The following is an 18,022-nucleotide window of genomic DNA, read 5'->3' as shown; positions in this document are numbered from 1 at the left end:
TATACAGTATCCCCCTGCTGGCCCAGGGTGAAACTTCACTACATAACACCCCTCCCCACCGAGATAAGGCGTTAGTTACAATCGTAATGGTTTCCTTATATACAGCACTACGCGTAATGGTTCAATTAGGCACAAAAGCATATCGGTTACATTTCCCATACTTAGACCAACAGTGATACATGTCCAACAACATAGTCCTTTAAATAAGTTGGGCGCTTGGGAACTCTGCCAGACCGCCGGGGACTGGTAGCCAAGTCCGGAGGGCCACACAGTTCTTGCTGAGGCTGTGGTGCGACCCTAGGTGGCGTTGGAACCAACTCCCCTGGATCCGCTGCTGTGGGTGGAGCCTCCGCAAGTGGAGTGGTCTGAGTCTGTGGTAAGTCTGGCAGACCCTCTGAAGCGGCTTGGTTCGGCTCCACGCTGGCAGTTTGCGAGGGAGGTGTAGGTGGGGCCTCGCCATCTGTACGTGTCTCTTCTGGAGCCGCAAGCGCAGTTGGGGGCACCTCGGTAGTGTCCAAGTCCCCAACCCTGCACCTAAGCTGGTCTATGTGCCGTCGCCACAAGTGTCCGTCTTCGAGTGCCACCTGGTACGAGCGAGGTCCAGTGACCCCCACTACTGTGGCTGGCACCCAAGGAATGTCCCCCACATAGTTCCGGGCAAAGACCTGGTTTCCTGGGACAAATGACCGTGGCGCGTTGGCACAGCCTGGGGGTTCAGCCACGGCAAAGTCCGGGTGTAGCCGGTCGAGCGGTGACCTGAGGCGGCGGCCCATAAGCAGTTCAGCAGGACTCCGCCCTGTGGCCGCATGAGGGGTGATGTGTTGCACGAACAAGTATTCGGCGACCCGCTCATGCCAGTCTCCCCGGTCCAGGCGCGCCAGTGCCTCTTTTGCCGAGCGCACCATTCTTTCCGCTTGCCCGTTGCTGGATGGATGAAAGGGTGCCGTTAGGGCATGGCGGATGCCCAGTCCCAAAAGATACCGCTCAAACGTGCCTGACGTGAACTGCGGTCCGTTGTCAGAGACAAGGACATCAGGACACCCATGCGTTGCAAACAGGCCTCGCAGCACCCGGATGACAGCTTCAGGAGTGGTGGAGGGCATCAGGGCGACCTCCAGCCATTTGGAATAGGCGTCCACCACTACCATAAAGGTCCGGCCGTGAAAGGGGCCAGCCAGATCGATGTGCACCCTCGACCAGGGTGTCTTTGGCGTCTCCCAGGTGTGTCCCTTAGCTGCCGGTGGTGCAGGCCTCAACTCTTGGCACTCTTGACAGGCGGACACCCAGGCAGTGATGGCATCGTCCATATTAGGCCACCAGACGTAACACCGAGCCAACGCCTTCATTTTGACAATTCCCGGGTGGCCAACGTGCAGAGCCTTCAGGACGCGCTGACGGAGTCTCTGGGGAATCACGACGCGGTCTCCCCACAGCAGACAGCCGCGATGAGCTGAGAGTTCATGTTGTCTGGTTGCGAAGGGCTGGAACTCCGATGCAAAAGGCCCTTGTGGCCACCCCCTCCACACCCAGTTGAGCACCCGGCTGATGGTGCGATCCTGGGCAGACGCGGAGGCCACAGTGGCAGCCGATACAGGCGCTGCCGGAAGATCCTCAATCAGAAGGAGCGATGAAGCTGGAGCCGGGTCTTCCACAAATGCTGGAAGAGGGCAACGGCTGAGGGCGTCGGCATGGCCCATCGATTTCCCCGGGCGATGGATGAGCCGGTAGTGGTAGGCAGCCAGGAAAACAGTCCATCGCAGCATGCATGGCGAGAGGACCGGTGGAGTTGGACGATCACCGGCGAGGAGGCCCAGGAGTGGCTTGTGGTCAGTGATGAGGTCAAAAGTCCTGCCATAGAGGTATTCATGGAACCTCTTCACTCCAGCCACAAGTGCCAGTGCCTCCTTGTCGAGCTGGCTGTAATTCCGTTCCGTCGGAGATAGCGTCCTGGAAAAGTAGGCGAGCGGTGCTTCTCTTCCGTCTGGAAAACGGTGACTAAGGACAGCACCGATGCCAAAAGGTGAGGTGTCGCAGGCAAGGACCAGCGGCCTGGATTCACTGTACTGTACCAGCACACTGTCTGATGAAAGGAGAGCCTTGACCGCGTTGAAGGCCGCCGTCTCCCGATGACCCCAGGCCCAAGGCGTCTTAGTGCAAAGGAGTCGGTGAAGAGGCTCAGCCACTGTGGCTTTGTGGGGCAGGAACATGTTATAAAAGTTCAGCAGCCCCAGGAACGCCTGCAACTCCGTCTTGTTCTTTGGGGTGGGGGCCTGCTGGATAGCGTGGATCTTGGATGTGGTCGGGTGAAGGCCGGAGGCATTGATAAGATAGCCCAGGAACTCTACCTGTGGAACGGCGATCTGGCACTTCTCCCTCTTTACCTTGAGCCCGGCCTCTTGGAACCTGGTCAGCACGGCACGGAGGCGCTCGAACAGCTGCTGGTGTGAGTCTGCAGACACCAAGACGTCATCAAAATATGGTACCACGCTCGGAAGCCCTTGCAGGAGACGCTCCACAAGGCTTTGGAAGATGCCAGGAGCCACACTCACCCCGAACTGCAACCGGCGGCAATGGAATGCCCCCCGGTGGGTGACGATCGTCTGGGCTTCAGCAGTGGCATCATCGACTGGCAGTTGTTGATAGGCTTGGGCAAGGTCCAGCTTAGCGAAGACCTTACCCTCACCCAGGGAATGCAGCAGGTGTTGGACAACAGGAACCGGATAAGCGTGCTGCTGAAGTGCCTTGTTGATCGTGCACTTGTAGTCAGCGCAGATTCTCACCGACCCATCTGGCTTGACAGGCGTGACGATGGGGGTTTCCCACTTGGCGTGGTCAACCGGCTCCAAAACTCCTTGGGCGATCAGTTTGTCCAGTTGTTCGTCCACCTTAGCCTTGAGAGCAAAGGGAACCCGGCGTGGCTTTAGCTCGATGGGGGCGACTTGTGGATCAAGGCTAAAGGAGATGGGCGTACCTGTATATTGCCCCAAGGTGCCGTCAAAAACCTCGGCAAAGTCTTTGACCAGACCCTCAGTCTCTGCTTTAGAGATGCAGTTGATGCCGGTGACTTCCAGGCCGAGGGCATCAAACCAGTCTAGCCCTAGGAGGCTTGGCCGCTGACCTTCGACCACCACCAACCGGAGCAGGCCCAAAAAATCCTTGAAGGCGATCCGGAACCGGCCAACGCCTACCACGGGAATGTCGTTTCCCTGGTAGTCTCTCAGGTGTACGCGGTGAGAGTCGAGTTGCCTTTTGGACACTCTGGGTACCAGTCTTTTGATGGTGCTCCATGACACGATGGACAGGGCAGACCCGGTGTCGATCTCCATGTCACATGGAGCTCCTTCAATGAGCACCGTGACGTTCAGCTTGCGTCGCGTAGGCGAGTCGGTTTGGCCAATCGTGGTTCCAGACGGGCAGCGGCAGTTGGTGAGAGCGAAACAACTTTCCTTGGCAGACTGGAGTGAAGACTTGGACTTGCGAGTCGATGAAGGGGGGGTGTCAGACGGAGCCGATCGGCAGACCTTAGCGATGTGGCCCCTTCTGGAACACTTCCTACAGATGGCGTCTCTGAATCAACACTTGGCACGGGAATGGTTGCCTCCGCAGCCGGCACATTCCGGTTGGCCCTTGGACTTCTGTTGGAACTTCCTGCGCTCCCGCTTTGTCTGGTGCACGTCGTCGTCTTCACTGGAGGATGCCTCATCACTGCTGGCCTCTTCATGATGCACCGGAACTGGCTCCCTAGCAAGACGCGGGCTGCTGGACTTGCGGATCTCCTGGGCGGAGCGTTCAGCAGCTTCTGAGGCCACAGCCTCCTCAATGGCTTTCTGTAGCGTGAGGTCTGGCTTGGCGAGGAGACGCCGTTGCAGATGGATGTCCCGGACCCCGCAGACGATTCGATCCATCAGGGCATCGTCTAAGTCTCGGAACTCACAGTGCATTGCAGCCTGTCGCAGGGCGGTGGTGTAGTTGTTGATTGACTCCCCCTCTGCCTGGTTCCGGTGGTAGAACGCATGGCGGGCAGCAATCTTGGACGGCTTTGGTGCGTAGTGGTTGCGGAGCTTCTCTTGGATCGTGTCCCATGGTGTTGCCTGGACTGCTTCAGGCGCAACCAATGCTCGGGCTGTCTCAAACACCTCAGGCCCACAGAGGCTGAGGAATAGGCCCCGCTTCCGATCCTTTGATACTGCTGTCAGCTCGTTGGCTTGGAGGTAGCAGTCGAACCGAGCGAGGTAGGAGTCCCACGATTCAGAGGCTGGCGCAAACGGCGGTAGAGGCACAAGTGAAGCCATGATTCCGATGCCGGCGTGAAGGGCGATGGATGGAACACAGTGCTCTTAGCCAGAACAGTCAGCTCTGAATTGGTTCTGTCCAGTGATTTCGCTCAGTGATTTCGCTCTGTGATTCAGCTCAGTGATTCAGCTCAGTTCAGAGGCTGGCCGCATCTGGCTGTGCTCTGATGTCCATCGATCCCATCCTCGTCGCCAGTGTTAAGTTGTGGGTTGACATAGCAGACGACACAGCGATTTCTCCAAGTAGCTCTTTATTTTGTAAGCTGGAATAGAACTGACTGCAAACAGCTCAGCCAGCCTGCTTTTATAGGCAGCCGGCTGTCAACATTGTAGCAACAACAGCCCAGAGTTCCCGCCTAAAATAACTGACGTGGACCTGAGTGAAAACTATCTACAGACCTGAGTGAAAACTATATACAGTATCCCCCTGCTGACCCAGGGTGAAACTTCACTACATAACAGTTTTAGTTATGGAAAGGGGGCATAAAAAATAAAACGATGCATTTACGAATGTTACGCTGGTGAAATGTTTTGTACCAGAATGACGTTGTTGCACAAGAGAAGGCGTTGCTGTGGTAACATCGTTGCACAATCAATTGTGCAAAACAAGTTTCTGCTAGCAAAGCTGTTGCACCAGATTCCGCTGGTGCACAACATTAAAATTCACCCATCATGTAGGGCAAGAGCTCTTTGTACTAGGTGCAGCAGAATTCAACCTTTTCAGATCCAGTATCTACTTCTAAGCCAAACATGCGTTTGGGGACCCATTTCTTAATCTTTTAACACATATCTTTGCAAGGTGGTAATACTCTTTTTGCGACCCACCTTCAATCAGGTCATGACCTACTCATGGGTCTCAATTCAACAGTTGAAGACCACTGAACTCGTGGACAGAGAATCATGGATACAGCCCTGGGGGTGTGGCATGGAGTGAGCGATGCTCTGGCTCCACCCACCACCAGTTGCACCCCCGGTGGGCTTTTTCCATGGGCCAATGGCCCTGCACAGAACATAAGGCTGTCTCTCCCTGCTCTTGAGATTTAAAGATTTAAAAAGCACACACACACACAGAGAAAGAGAGAGAGAGAGAGAGAGAGAGAGAGAGAGAGAGAGAGAGAGAGAGCAGCTGGTTTGTAAATAAGTCATTTTATAGTGTAACGATATCCACTGAAAATGGGGGGAAAGTGTGTATTTTTTAAAAAAAAAAGTGGCTACAAGCAAGCAAACAAGTCTGCTGGGGTTTTTTGGGGGGTGTCAACTTATTGGGGGATTTTTGCACAAAGCCCCATGAGAATCCACTTGCTGAAAGACCAACATATTGTGCAAACTCAAAACACTGCAAAAATGTTTTTAGATTTCCTACCAAGGATTAGCTCACAAAATAAAACATGCCCCCAATTAAAAGAGTTTCTCGGAATAAAATGTTTTTTTCTTGGAGGAAAAACAGTAAGGGCTGTTTGTGTGTTAGTTTCCCACTACAAACAGCATTGCAGGAATCCCCCTGGAGTTTTCATTTCCACGCAGATCCAGTATATCATCGGAATATATTTTCACACACACAATTTACCTAGCACAGAAGTTAGCCTAACAGATTTGTATTTTCCTGGAACCCCATGACTCCATGCCTCAAAAGAATTCCCAGCACTTCTTAGGCAGAGCTGTAGCTGGGCTGGGGGGGGGGGTCTAGCCAGGGTTTCTGCCCCAAGTGAAGCCTCCAAAGGGGCGTCATTGAGGCTCCCAGCCTCCCAAGCATGTCTGAGCTTCAGCCAATGAGAAAGAAGAAAAAGTGAACCCGAAATTTTTTCTCCTCTGTGCAACTTCTGAACAGACAATCCCTCCATGTGCAGCCTTACTCACTGGTGTTTGTACAAGGGATTGCCAAAGTTGCCACAAGAGGTCCCCATTTAAGTTTGGAGAGGAAACATTTCCCTGTTAGAAAAGAATTCAAGCCTTAGGAGAGCTGGCACACACATTTTTGGATTTGCAGATCTAGCAGCAGGGAAGCACTGGCAAACCCCAAGTGAGACAGGAGTTGCTGCAGAGAGTGCCGTGGAAACTTTTGGCACACAGAAAGGGAGAATTGGAATCAATTAAACTTGCTCCGAGTTTGGCTTCTCAAACGGCTCGCTCGCTACAGTGCTCCAGCCAGGAAACAAAAGAGGCTTCTCTGCACTGTGGCTTTGCAATATAGTCACCACCAAAGCTGGTTTAGCCAGAAAGAGATGTGCAAAATCTATACAGAAAACAAGAGATGGGACCTGAGCTGCAGGGAAGTCAGAGCAGAAATGCCAAAGGACCCAGGCCTCTTACCTTTTCTGGCACACACGCCCTTAGCTACTGTTTTTACAAGGATATTGGGAGAGCGGGGGACAATTATTTGGCTAAAATTGGAGGGAGGAAAATGGAACTTGTGGATTTCATTAAGGGCTGGCCTACATTTTTCTCCCATAATCTGAGCACCGATTCTGAGAAGCTCCCTGGAATTATATCCGTCCTACACTACAGAGAAACAATAGCATCCCGCTGTAAACATCCAGGAAGTAAAGGGGAGATCACACACACACAAGCACACCCGGTTTATTCCAGCTTTTGTATGGTGCAATGGCCATGTTTGCATGTCACAGTAAGGCAGGAGTGGAGAACCTTTGGCCCTCCAGATGTTGCTGAACTTGGGGTGTTAGGGGAGGGGCAGTATCTCTGGGGAAGAACGTATCGTGCTCCTTCTGGGCAGTTTGTCCACCATTGGTTTGCTCCCTCTGCACACAGCTCTCAACCGTGGCTCCTAGAAGCTGTCAGCATGAGACAGCAGCCACACCCTGGAAACAGCTTCAAATGACCAGCTAAACTGGATTAGCGTGATCCGGTTAATGGCGGATTCCCTCTGAGCTCCGGAGGGAATCGGCTCCGTTGCAGACGGGTCTCACCGCGACGGCGACGCGGGGACCCTCAGAAACCGCAGGCGCAGAAGCCTGCGGACCTGGTGACTCGGCAGGCACCTAAAGCGCCCCCCCGACCCACGAAGAGCCTTTTTAAAGGCTACAGAGAGGGTACGGGGAGCGGCGTGGTGCTGTGAGTAGACCGCTACTGCAGTGGAGCGAAGCCGCGAGCCATGGCCGGAGACCGCTGACTTTCTTCCCTGAAATTCGGACTTTAATTAATCCGTGAGTAGATTGGAATTTGGACTTTAAAATTTTTATCCTTGAATTCGGCACGATCGGGGGATGTGCTAAAGGGAAGTCCGCACCCCCCTGCTTACAGAAAATTTAAAGCAAGGATTGGAGAACTAAGGTGGAGAGTTCTTTCTTTGGTGTTTTGTAAAAGATAATATTTGCACGAATTCGACAGAAGAAGATTTGTGCTGGAGAGTAAGAGTGGAATTTTAGAAGCTTTTGTTTAAACCTCCCCAGACCCGGGAGTGTCCTCTATGTGAGCTGGAGAAAAAGGAACGAGGAGTTTGACAGCTGTCAAAGGAGCTGTCAAACGGGCAGCGAAAGTTAAAAACCTTATTATTTAACACCTTTCTGGACTTAATTTGCTATATTTGAACTAAAGTGGTTGGAAACAAAGTAGGGAAATAACAAGGTAAAGGACTATTGGGAAAAGACTAATAAGTAACCAGAATCCCCCTAGGGGAAACATTGAAACACTACAATGGCTGCAGATGGAAAATTACAGGCAGAGATAGTAAGAATGTTTCTTCTTGTGGGAAAGCTGCAGGAGCAGACTACGGCTATGAGTAAACAACTTATAACCTTGAACTCTAAAATAAGTGACTCTGCTGAAGGCACAATGGACTTGACTGGGAAAAAATCTGCAGCTGAATCAGAAGAGATAACTTTGGAACAGGGGGAGAGTGAACAAGGGCCAGTACAGATGGAGAGTACCAACCACAAGTCTACATTGTCAGAATACAAAGAAGAAGACCCTTGGATTACAAATCTGCGAAAGATGCGAAAGAGGAGGGAGGAAGCCCCTGGAACATTTGGAATATTTGAATTTAAAAGAAACAAGAAATATGACTGGGGCTTCCTCTTCGAGTATGGATTAGCTGACCTTCTGCAGCAGCTGGTATCAAGTACTTTGGATGGAAGAAATTCTGATGAGACTGAGCTAGAACTCCCTCGAGACCCGAGGACCAACAAAGAGGGCTACCAACAAAATCGGCAAAGAGAGACTGACAGGGACTTAAAGGCCTCAGATGTGAGGAATCCAGGCTAAAAACTGTTTTTGTGGATATGGGGACATTGGGAAGGGACAGAAACCGGGTCTGGGGGGAGGGGGGGAAAGAAAAAGAATTTTTAAAAAAATGTTTATGACTTTTGTGTTTGATTATTATGATCTATTTTTAAGATAAAAGGGAAATTCATGGAAGGAACTCGAGTCGACCTTAGAAAAGGTTTTAATATTTATAAGAAAATTGGATAAGTAAAATCTGGCCAAGTAAAAGGTTTTTCAAAAATATATATATACAATAATAATATGCAAAGGATGAGAGATATGAATTTGCTGAGTTAATTTAATTGAATTAGGATGTATGAAGGGGGGGTGGGGGGAGGTCAAGAACTGGGGTTAGGAAAGTAAGGTTATGAAACTTCATATGTGTTGTCTTTGTCTATATGTGTGTATGTCTGTCTTTACAAAATGTGAAAATTTAATAAAAAAATTTATTAAAAAAAACAAAAACAAATGACCAGCTAAACTGGGTGAGGGTAGCCAATGGGTCTCAAACCCTCAATGAGTTAAGGTCTTGCCCTGCATGCGAAGACAGGCTTCAGTGGATTGAGTGGATGAGAGCAATAGTGGGTCCAACGGTCAAGAAGGAAGTTTCTGCATGTGCTGTAGAGGGAAGAAGAGTTTGGATTTGATATCCCGCTTTATCACTACCCTGAGGAGTCTCAAAGTGGCTACCATTCTCCTTTCCCTTCCTCCCCCACAACAAACACTCTGTGAGGTGAGTGGGGCTGAGAGACTTCAAAGAAGTGTGACTGGCCCAAGGTCACCCAGCAGCTGCATGTGGAGGAGTGGGGAAGCGAACCTGGTTCCCCAGATTACGAGTCTACCGCTCTTAACCACTACACCACACTGGCTCTCGAGGGACAAATAGGGCTTGTCAATCTGGGAAGGTAGCCCTTCTAGGAGAAGGAAAACTCTGATCACATTGTCCTGTGGCTATACTCATTTGTGAGAAAGGCTTCAAGAGTAAACCAGTCCTTACCCTCTACCTTTCGGAACATCTTCAGAAGCAGAAAAGGCTAAGGAGTAAACTCTACACAAATCCAGAGTGGAGTCCCTAAGGCGAGTGGATGACATCTTGTATACCTCCTTCTGGAAACTCCTGCAGCCAAGCTGGAGCAAAACATATTGCTCTGCTTTCCTTTGGACCACATCAGCCGAGGGGGGCGGGTCTTGTCATCTGGGCAGCATGGATCTCCATACACACTGCCTAGGCTTGCACCCCAGGGAGCTCACTTAAGTGCTGCTAATGCAACAAAAAAGACTCAGCCCAACTCCTATCAGCCCCAGGAAGCATGGCCAATAGCCAAGGATGATGGGAGTTGTAGTTCAGCAGCATCTGAAGGGCCAAAGGTTTCCCACACTTGCAATAAACTACAAAACCATGGCTTACTATGCAGAAGAGATTGCTCTGGAAGGAAACAAACTATGATCCCAATTGAGTGTTGCATCAAATCCAAGTTCATTTGCTCCAAACAAACCTTGGTAACAGATTATGGTTTCTGGAGGAAGCAAAACAAACCATAATTCCTGGTTTGCACACAATGCTAAGCCAGACACCCTGGTTAGCTTTCTCCCAGGGTGAGTGGGGAGCAGCAATCATGATCCTTCTGCACCATGCCAAAGGCCTGTCTAGGCCAGCATCCTGATTTCACAGTAGCCAACCAGATGCCTATGAGGATCCCAAGTGCAACAGCAGTCTCCTCACTGGTGCTCCCCAGCAACAGTAAAGTGGGCAACACTTACTTGTGCATGGTAATATTTGGTTTAAGGTTTAACATGATACACAAACTCTGTCAAAACAAAGACATCTTAACCACATGGAAAAAGGAAACACGAAACAAGTCCAAGAACTAATAAATAACAGGAACTAATAAATAAAACTATTGCTTTCCAAAGTAGATTTTTTACAAAGATTAAGGCCATTTTTCTAGTCAAAAAGGGTTTTTTTTAAAAAAAAAAATCGCTTCACACGCCTCACCCAGCAGCAAGCATCAGTCAACGTTAGCATTTCAAGCCAATCTTTAATAGCAAATCATTTATCACACAAAAAAAGTTTACAAAAGGATGACCCTAAAAAAAGTTTTAAAAGCAAGACCACTGTTGGTGAATTTTTGAAGTGGAAGACAAGTGATTGTGCTGGAATGGCTAAGTAGGAACTTGACACAACACACATTTCAGGTCATTGTGTTAAGATCCAAACATGGGAAAGCTGATGAACGTATAAACAATTTGTTTCAGGTGGCCTCCTTCCCTTCCCCTTATTTTGGGTACCGGCCAAATGTTTATTGTGCAGTCTTAAAGAGCTTTCGTTCTCAGCTGTGTTTCATCTTCAGATTCCATTCTTCATTATTTGTACAGACATTACCAGTGAACTAGGGAAGTGAGCTTCAAGTTCACCCAGAGTAGTTCATTGTTAAGGGCAGAACAAAGCCACTGGCAGAATTGCCACCAACAGAAAGAATCAAAAGTCTTTTTTTAAAAAAAAGAGAGAGAGAGAAGACAGCAATACAGCCTGGGCAATATATTCTCCTCCCAAACATCCTTTCTTCCAGAAGTGGCATTTATAAAGCTGAAGGTGTTGTGGGGCAGCTGCTCCTACCTAAGCTGAGCTTGGCCTGCAGGCGAGAACAGAAAGAGAACTGCCAATATAATTCTATACCGCCACCAACCTTCCTGAGCACCAAATTCACTAGACAGCAGAGGTGGCTACTTTCTGTGGGCTCAAGGAATGCCCTGTTTCAACAGCCTGGTAGCTGGAAGTGCACGTTGAATCACAAACAGACCCCAGGCCCCAGTGAGATGCTATAATCCAACAGATACCATTTACGAGAAATGGCTTCACATGCATTCAGATATATGCAGCAAAAGTCCCAAACAGGTGTAGAGTGTGCACTGAAACACAGAGCTAATTCAAACACTCTATCTTGGTTTATTAAGCCGAGATATGCACAAGCCTTTTGTGTACACAATGGAGCGCATTATCTGCTGCCTGTGCAAAACGCACAATTAAACTAGGAAGCCTCTAATAAACCATACTTTGCCATTTGGGGCATGTTAATCTGGAGCACGAAGATCATGGCCACTGGGCCCATCACCTCCTGGCAAATAGAAGGGGAAGAAATGGGGGCAGTGAGAGATTTTACTTTCTTGGGCTCCGTGATCACTGCAGATGGTGACAGCAGTCACGAAATTAAAAGACGCCTGCTCCTTGGGAGAAAGGCGATGGCAAACCTAGACAATATCTTAAAAAGCAGAGACATCACCTAGCCAACAAAGGTCCGTATTGTAAAAGCCATGGTTTTCCCAGTAGTGATGTATGGAAGTGAGAGCTGGACCATAAAGAAGGCTGATCATCGAAGAATTGATGCTTTTGAACTGTGGTGCTGGAGGAGACTCTTGAGAGTCCCATGGACTGCAAGAAGATCAAACCTCTCCATTCTGAAGGAAATCAGCCCTGAGTGGTCACTGGAAGGACAGATTGTGAAGCTGAGGCTCCAGTACTTTGGCCACCTCATGAGAAGAGAAGACTCCCTGGAAAAGACCCTGATGTTGGGAAAGATTGAGGGCACAAGAAGAAGGGGACGACAGAGGACAAGATGGTTAGACAGTGTTCTCGAAGCTACAAACATGAGTCTGACCAAACTGCGGGAGGCAGTGGAAGACAGGAGGGCCTGGCGTGCTCTGGTTCATGGGGTCACGAAGAGTCGGACATGACTAAACAACTAAACAACAACAATCTGGAGCACACATCAACTTCAGTTGACTGTACAGCAGCCACTCCCTAATGGATTAAAATGGATGTCGAGAATGTAAATATTCTGTGTCACTTTTGTGCAAGGTGCTTGGAATTTTTTGCTGACTCTCGGTGACAGTGCAGGAGACTCCAGCATCTTGGAAAAACCTCTGCATAATAAGATCTGCATAATAAGGTGCTAAGTAATGCAAAGAGAAAAACAACAACCTTCAAAATGGCCAGCTTAGCCCCATCCCTCCCTAGAAAGCCTCATTTGGGGGCTTTCTACTGGCCAGCAGTGCCATTCTCACTGGTGGCACTTCCTCTCATTCACACACGCAGTGGATAGAAGAGGGAGCTCAAGGGCATCTTCCCCCACCCCCAGTCCACCAGCATGCAGCCTTGCACAAACAGAGCTTGAGTTGCTCTGCCCCTGGTTTGAGTTGTGCTTGTGTTGAAGAAATGAGTGAAGGGTCTGTGTGCATAGAAAGGACATAAAGCTCATACATGCCTCAGATGAATGTGATCATCTGAACACAGTCACGTTCTCTCTCTTACAAAGACCTAGAAACCACCAGATTCACTATACAGCTTGTCCTTCATAGTGAAATGGTGGCCATGTTACCCAGGACCACATAAAACTGCTTTCCATGCAACCAGTTGGCGCAGCACACGTTGTGATCTTAGCAAGCGAAATCAGCACACACTTACTTCCAGAGGACCTCCAGTTGCAGTTTGATGGTGCCCAATTCAGTTATATCCACAATGATGGCTTGAGGCCGGGTTGTGAAGAAGTCGATGCCATCACATGTCACCATGCCAACCAACAGGGTGCTAAGTCCCCGCAGTTCTGTGACCTGGACAACAAAAACAACAAAGGATACAGTGCTATCAGTCAAGGGTAGCTATATGCATACCAACCTCTGGGTGTGGAAACAGGTACATGAACATGCTGTCTACAGCACAGTAGCGAAGTCTTCTACCCAAGACATTTCAATTCTCATGCATCTCCCAGAGCACATGTGCACTGATCCTATCATAAATGAATAAATGTGTGGCGTAACAGCCCAAAATAAAAGCATCTCAACTTTCAGCAGAACAGAATGGTTGGGTTCCAGGCAAACCATACCTGCTCACTGCATACCAGAAGGCTGTACCCACAGTGGCCTCGTTGGCACATAATGGTAAGCCATAGTGTGAACCAGTGGTGGCTCTCCAGAAGATGTTGGACTACAACTCCCATCAGCCCCAGCCTTCATGGCCAATGGTCATGGATTATGAGAGTTGTGGTCCAGCGACCTTTGGAGGGGAAGGTCCATAGCTCAGTGGCATAGCATGCAGGTTCAATCCCAGCATCTCCAGGTAGAATTGGGAGAGAACTCAACTGGCAATCCTGGAGAGCCGCCATCAGTCAATGTAAACAACACTGAGCTAAATCAACGAATCGATGGATAAGGCAGCTTCTTATGTTTCTAAGGCCTTGAGTTCTCCATCTCTAGTCTGAACAAACTATGGTTTACTGTGAACTTGAGCACAATTCAAGTAGCACCTGCCCCACTCCTGCCTGTGTTCAACCAGAAGGAGACACCAGACAGAGAACAAGCTCAGCAGTAGGCATGAATCAGCACTCATGGTTTGTTTCTCCCCAGACAAACATGAGACGAAGTCAATACCAAGCCAGCCCTTGGGTTTCATTTCCATCCGGCAAAGCAAATCAAGACACATCCAAATTCATCCTTGTGCACCAACACGCCTCCCATTCACAGCAATCATAGCTTGCCATTAAGTGTGAACAGGCCAGTGAGAAAAACAGATTCAGAACAGTTGGAGATTACACAGGATGTATCCGTGCTACAGATTTCAAGCAAGCCACTTCCTCTCCCAAGGAGCCCCAAGGAACTGTAGTCCCATTAAGGGTGTAAGGGACTTCTAATGGATCTTATCCCTTTCATCAAAGTAGAAAATTCAATTTCAGAATCTGAATATCCAGGAGAGATAAGGTAAACTGATACAGAAGTTTGTAGTGCAAACTGTTCATGGCTGTATCCCCATACAGACCGCTGCCCTGGTACAAGGCATACACAACAAACAGTGCTGTGTTTTTATTACAACCTTTCAACACTCAGAGAGACTTCTCAGATACTTGGATGCTGCAAAGAGTTCTTAATGTGCTTGGAATATGCTGTTCTCCTTCCTTTTAACATGAGCAGCCAGTGCTGCATTGTGCAAGCAGGAGAACTGCCAGGTATCTCTGGGTGAGACATCAAGACACCCTTTGTAGAAGCGCCAAGATCAAGGGTTACGGGATATAATTATGAGTTTGCGCTGTTCCAGACAGACCAAAACATCATAAGAACTTCCTGCTTAGATTATGGCAAAGACACCTTTATCTCTACTGGATGAGACCCGATGGAGGGGGTGGGGAAAGAAGGGCAGCATTGGGGGGAAAAGGATAAGAGACCCCTATTCTTGCAGAAAAACAATAGGATGGGGTAGAAGAAGCACGCTCACACAGAATTGGAATGTTGCACACTTGCTTTCCTCATGCTGCCAAAATACCAGCCCAAGGCCTGAGGGAAGACAGGTCAGGGTAATTGCAATAGCCCAGGCCACAGAGCAAGGCAGACAGGGTAGTTGCATTAGCAGTAGGCATAGCAATAAAACCACAATCACAGAACTTTGAATCATAGAACAATGCAAAGAAGCATTTCAATCAGATGCTTGAGGTTACTTTGTGCTTGCCCCTCACTGGGTCAACAAGATGACAGCAGAAGTGCAACCTAACCAACCTCAATAATTCTCTCTCTCATACTACACGGCTTAGGTCCAAGCTATCTGAAAGACTGTATTCCCTCCAGTTGAGTTTCAATTCTGATCAGCCCCAGCCTGCATGGCCAATGGTCAGGAATGATGAAAACTGTACTTCAGCAACAAATGGAGGGCACCATATTGGCTGCTCTTCATATAATTCAAGAATTGTAAAGCTGGAAGGGACCACGAAGGGTCATCTGGTCCAACCCATTGCAATGCAGGAATCTCAACTAAAGCATCCATGACAGGTGGCCATCCAACCTCTGCTTGGAAACTTCCAATGAAGGAGAGTCCACCACCTTCCCAGGGTGTCCGTTCCACTGATGGAAGCTAACACCTGACCGGATGTTTTTTTTAGAGAACTGATGAGAAAGCCCATATGAACAGGGCCTTGCAGAGCCAGGCAGAGGCAGGTAGATAATGTGCCCCCCCTTTATTTTACCCTGGGGATAACTGAAGTCTTATAAATAAGTACAGTGGTACCTCGGGTTACATACGCTTCAGGTTACATACGCTTCAGGTTACACACTCCGCTAACCCAGAAATAGTGCTTCAGGTTAAGAACTTTGCTTCAGGATAAGAACAGAAATTGGGCTCCGGCGGCACAGCGGCAGCAGGAGGCCCCATTAGCTAAAGTGGTCTTCAGGTTAAGAATAGTTTCAGGTTAAGAACGGACCTCCGGAATGAATTAAGTACTTAACCCAAGGTACCACTGTAAATAAATAATAAGTATATAAATCTATTTTTAAGTAGACAAATTTGACTATTAATTATAATTAAATTATAATTATAATTAAAACTTCTCTGTCTTCTTAGGTAAAGGTAAAGGGACCCATGACCATTAGGTCCAGTCGTGGCCGACTCTGGGGTTGCGGTGCTCATCTCGCCAGTGTGGTATAGTGGTTAAGAGCGGTAGACTTGTAATCTGGTGAACTGGGTTCATGTCTCCGCTCCTCCACATGCAGCTGCTGGGCGATCTTGGGCCAGTCACACTTCTTTGAAGTCTCTCAGCCCCACTCACCTCACAGAGTGTTTGTTGTGGGGGAGGAAGGGAAAGGAGAATGTTAACTGCTTTGAGACTCCTTCGGGTAGTGATAAAGCAGGATATCAAATCCAAACTCCAAACTCTTTATTGGCCGAGGGAGCCAGCGTACAGCTTCCTGGTCATGTAGCCAGCATGAGTAAGCCGCTTCTGGCAAACCAGGGTAGCGCACGGAAATGCCGTTTACCTTCCCGCCAGAGTGGTACCTATTTATCTACTTGCACTTTGATGTGCTTTCAAACTGCTAGGTTGGCAGGAGCAGGGACCGAGCAACGGGGGCTCACCCCGTCGTGGGGTTCGAACCGCGACCTTCTGATCGGCAAGTCCTAGGCTCTGTGGTTTAACCCACAGCGCCACCCGCGTCCATTCTCCGTCTTCTTATTCCACTCTTAAAAAAGATGTATGCTTGTGAGAAAGCCACTATTGCTCATAAGCCACTATTTCTTTAAAAAACATGGTTTCCACCAAATTTTATCCTCATTGAGCTATATGCAAGTAATATTCCTGGCTTAGTCAACAAAATTTTAAACAAATGGCCACATCTTCATCAATTTTTCATCATTTTCAAAAAAAAATAACGATAAGAAAGCCAGCACACTTATCTTTAAGGTACGTGTGGTTTTAATTTTTGGCAAACAAGATTTCAAACAAAAACTCACCAACTTTTAACAGCATGAAAAACATGGTCCACCATCATGTTCGCAGCACGCTGGCTGCTGGAGCCTTGGTCGCCTCCACCCACCTGTTCCATGCTCCTCTGCGGAGCCGATAGCAAGACCCGCCCTGGACGCCATGGAAGCTTTTCTTTTGCGCTGCCAGCTATGGCCCCCTTTGCGCCTCCGCATTCACCCCAGTGCATCCCCTGCGATTGTGAATATGCTGACCAAGGCCCCCTTTGGAATCGGAGGCCCGGGCCAAGTGGCCCATATGGCCCCCCCCCCTCTGTCAGGGCCTGCATATGAATACACCCCAACATGGTTAAAATGTTATGGGCTAAAGAAAGCAAGAAAATCTTAAAACGTGTGGGACTGAGCTCTGCCAACGACACAAAAGCCAAGTCTATCGCTTCTTCATTGAATCTGGAGATGACTCATCTTCACTGGCAAAGTGCAAGACTCGCATGTTTTCTCACAGTGTTTGCACAGTGCATCTCAATTAACCTCTCAACACGGAGTGAGCAGGGGAGGCAGCAAATAAAGGAACATTTTAAACACATTCCAAAAGCTCTGCTGGAGAGGGATCAGGAATTCCTCTCAATGAGACTCTACCCATCTCCAGCACTCTCACTGCCAGCAAATAAGGAGTGTTGCAACAGTTCTTCCAGAGAGTTTGAAAGCTCCAAGTGGACTGTCATTTCAGAGAACAGCGCATTTCAGAAAGAGTCAAATTCAGAGCTTTGACGTGTGGGAAGCTGGTTTCAAAACAACGTGACTAAGGTGAGTCCCTCACTCGGTTTGATTGGCTCACAGTAACTCATCACAAAAGAGAGGTTCACTGCATGTTGGGTAACTTGCAGGTGTGTTGACAGGTGGCAGCTGTGTGAACCTGCATGCAAGCTTGTCAGAAGTATAGTTCTGGGCAGATGACTGGACTGCTTCCTGCCACTACTTCCTACTCACTAATTCAAACTCGATTGACAAGAAGATCTGCCAGTTTACTCTGATGCCATACACCCCTCAAAGTGCCATGTCATTGTGTCATTGATGGATCCAGTGCTGGAGTCCCTCAGTCCTAGTTCAAATATTCATGTTCATTGCATCCCAGTCTTAAATACAGGCTCTCCAGTCCGTTCTTTGATCACTAAGCACCAGAATTTCAAGATTCGCATGTATCATACCAGAGTTTACCATGTTGCCTCACAGAAGAAATCAAATGTTGAGGAAAGGCAAGGAAGTGAAGCTATGTCTG

The 18,022-nt window shown here is 48.7% G+C and overlaps 1 protein-coding gene across 4 annotated transcripts in view; it reads right to left on the bottom strand.

Moving 5' to 3' along the window:
* The window catches only part of RIPOR3 (RIPOR family member 3), a 119,999-nt gene that overhangs the window by 31,409 nt on the left and 70,568 nt on the right, over window positions 1-18,022 (bottom strand). For all 4 annotated transcript variants that reach the window (XM_079979050.1, XM_079979051.1, XM_079979052.1 and 1 more), the window contains exon 11: window positions 12,973-13,118. In XM_079979050.1, coding sequence (XP_079835176.1) covers window positions 12,973-13,118 — 146 coding nt within the window. The remainder of the gene's footprint in view (window positions 1-12,972; window positions 13,119-18,022) is intronic.

Source organism: Podarcis cretensis, assembly GCF_951804945.1.
Source record: "Podarcis cretensis genome assembly, chromosome: 6".
Taxonomy (NCBI): Eukaryota; Metazoa; Chordata; class Lepidosauria; order Squamata; family Lacertidae; genus Podarcis; species Podarcis cretensis.
The sequence above is the reverse complement of the archived record's forward strand: the minus strand, read 5'-3'. Positions and strand labels throughout refer to the sequence as shown.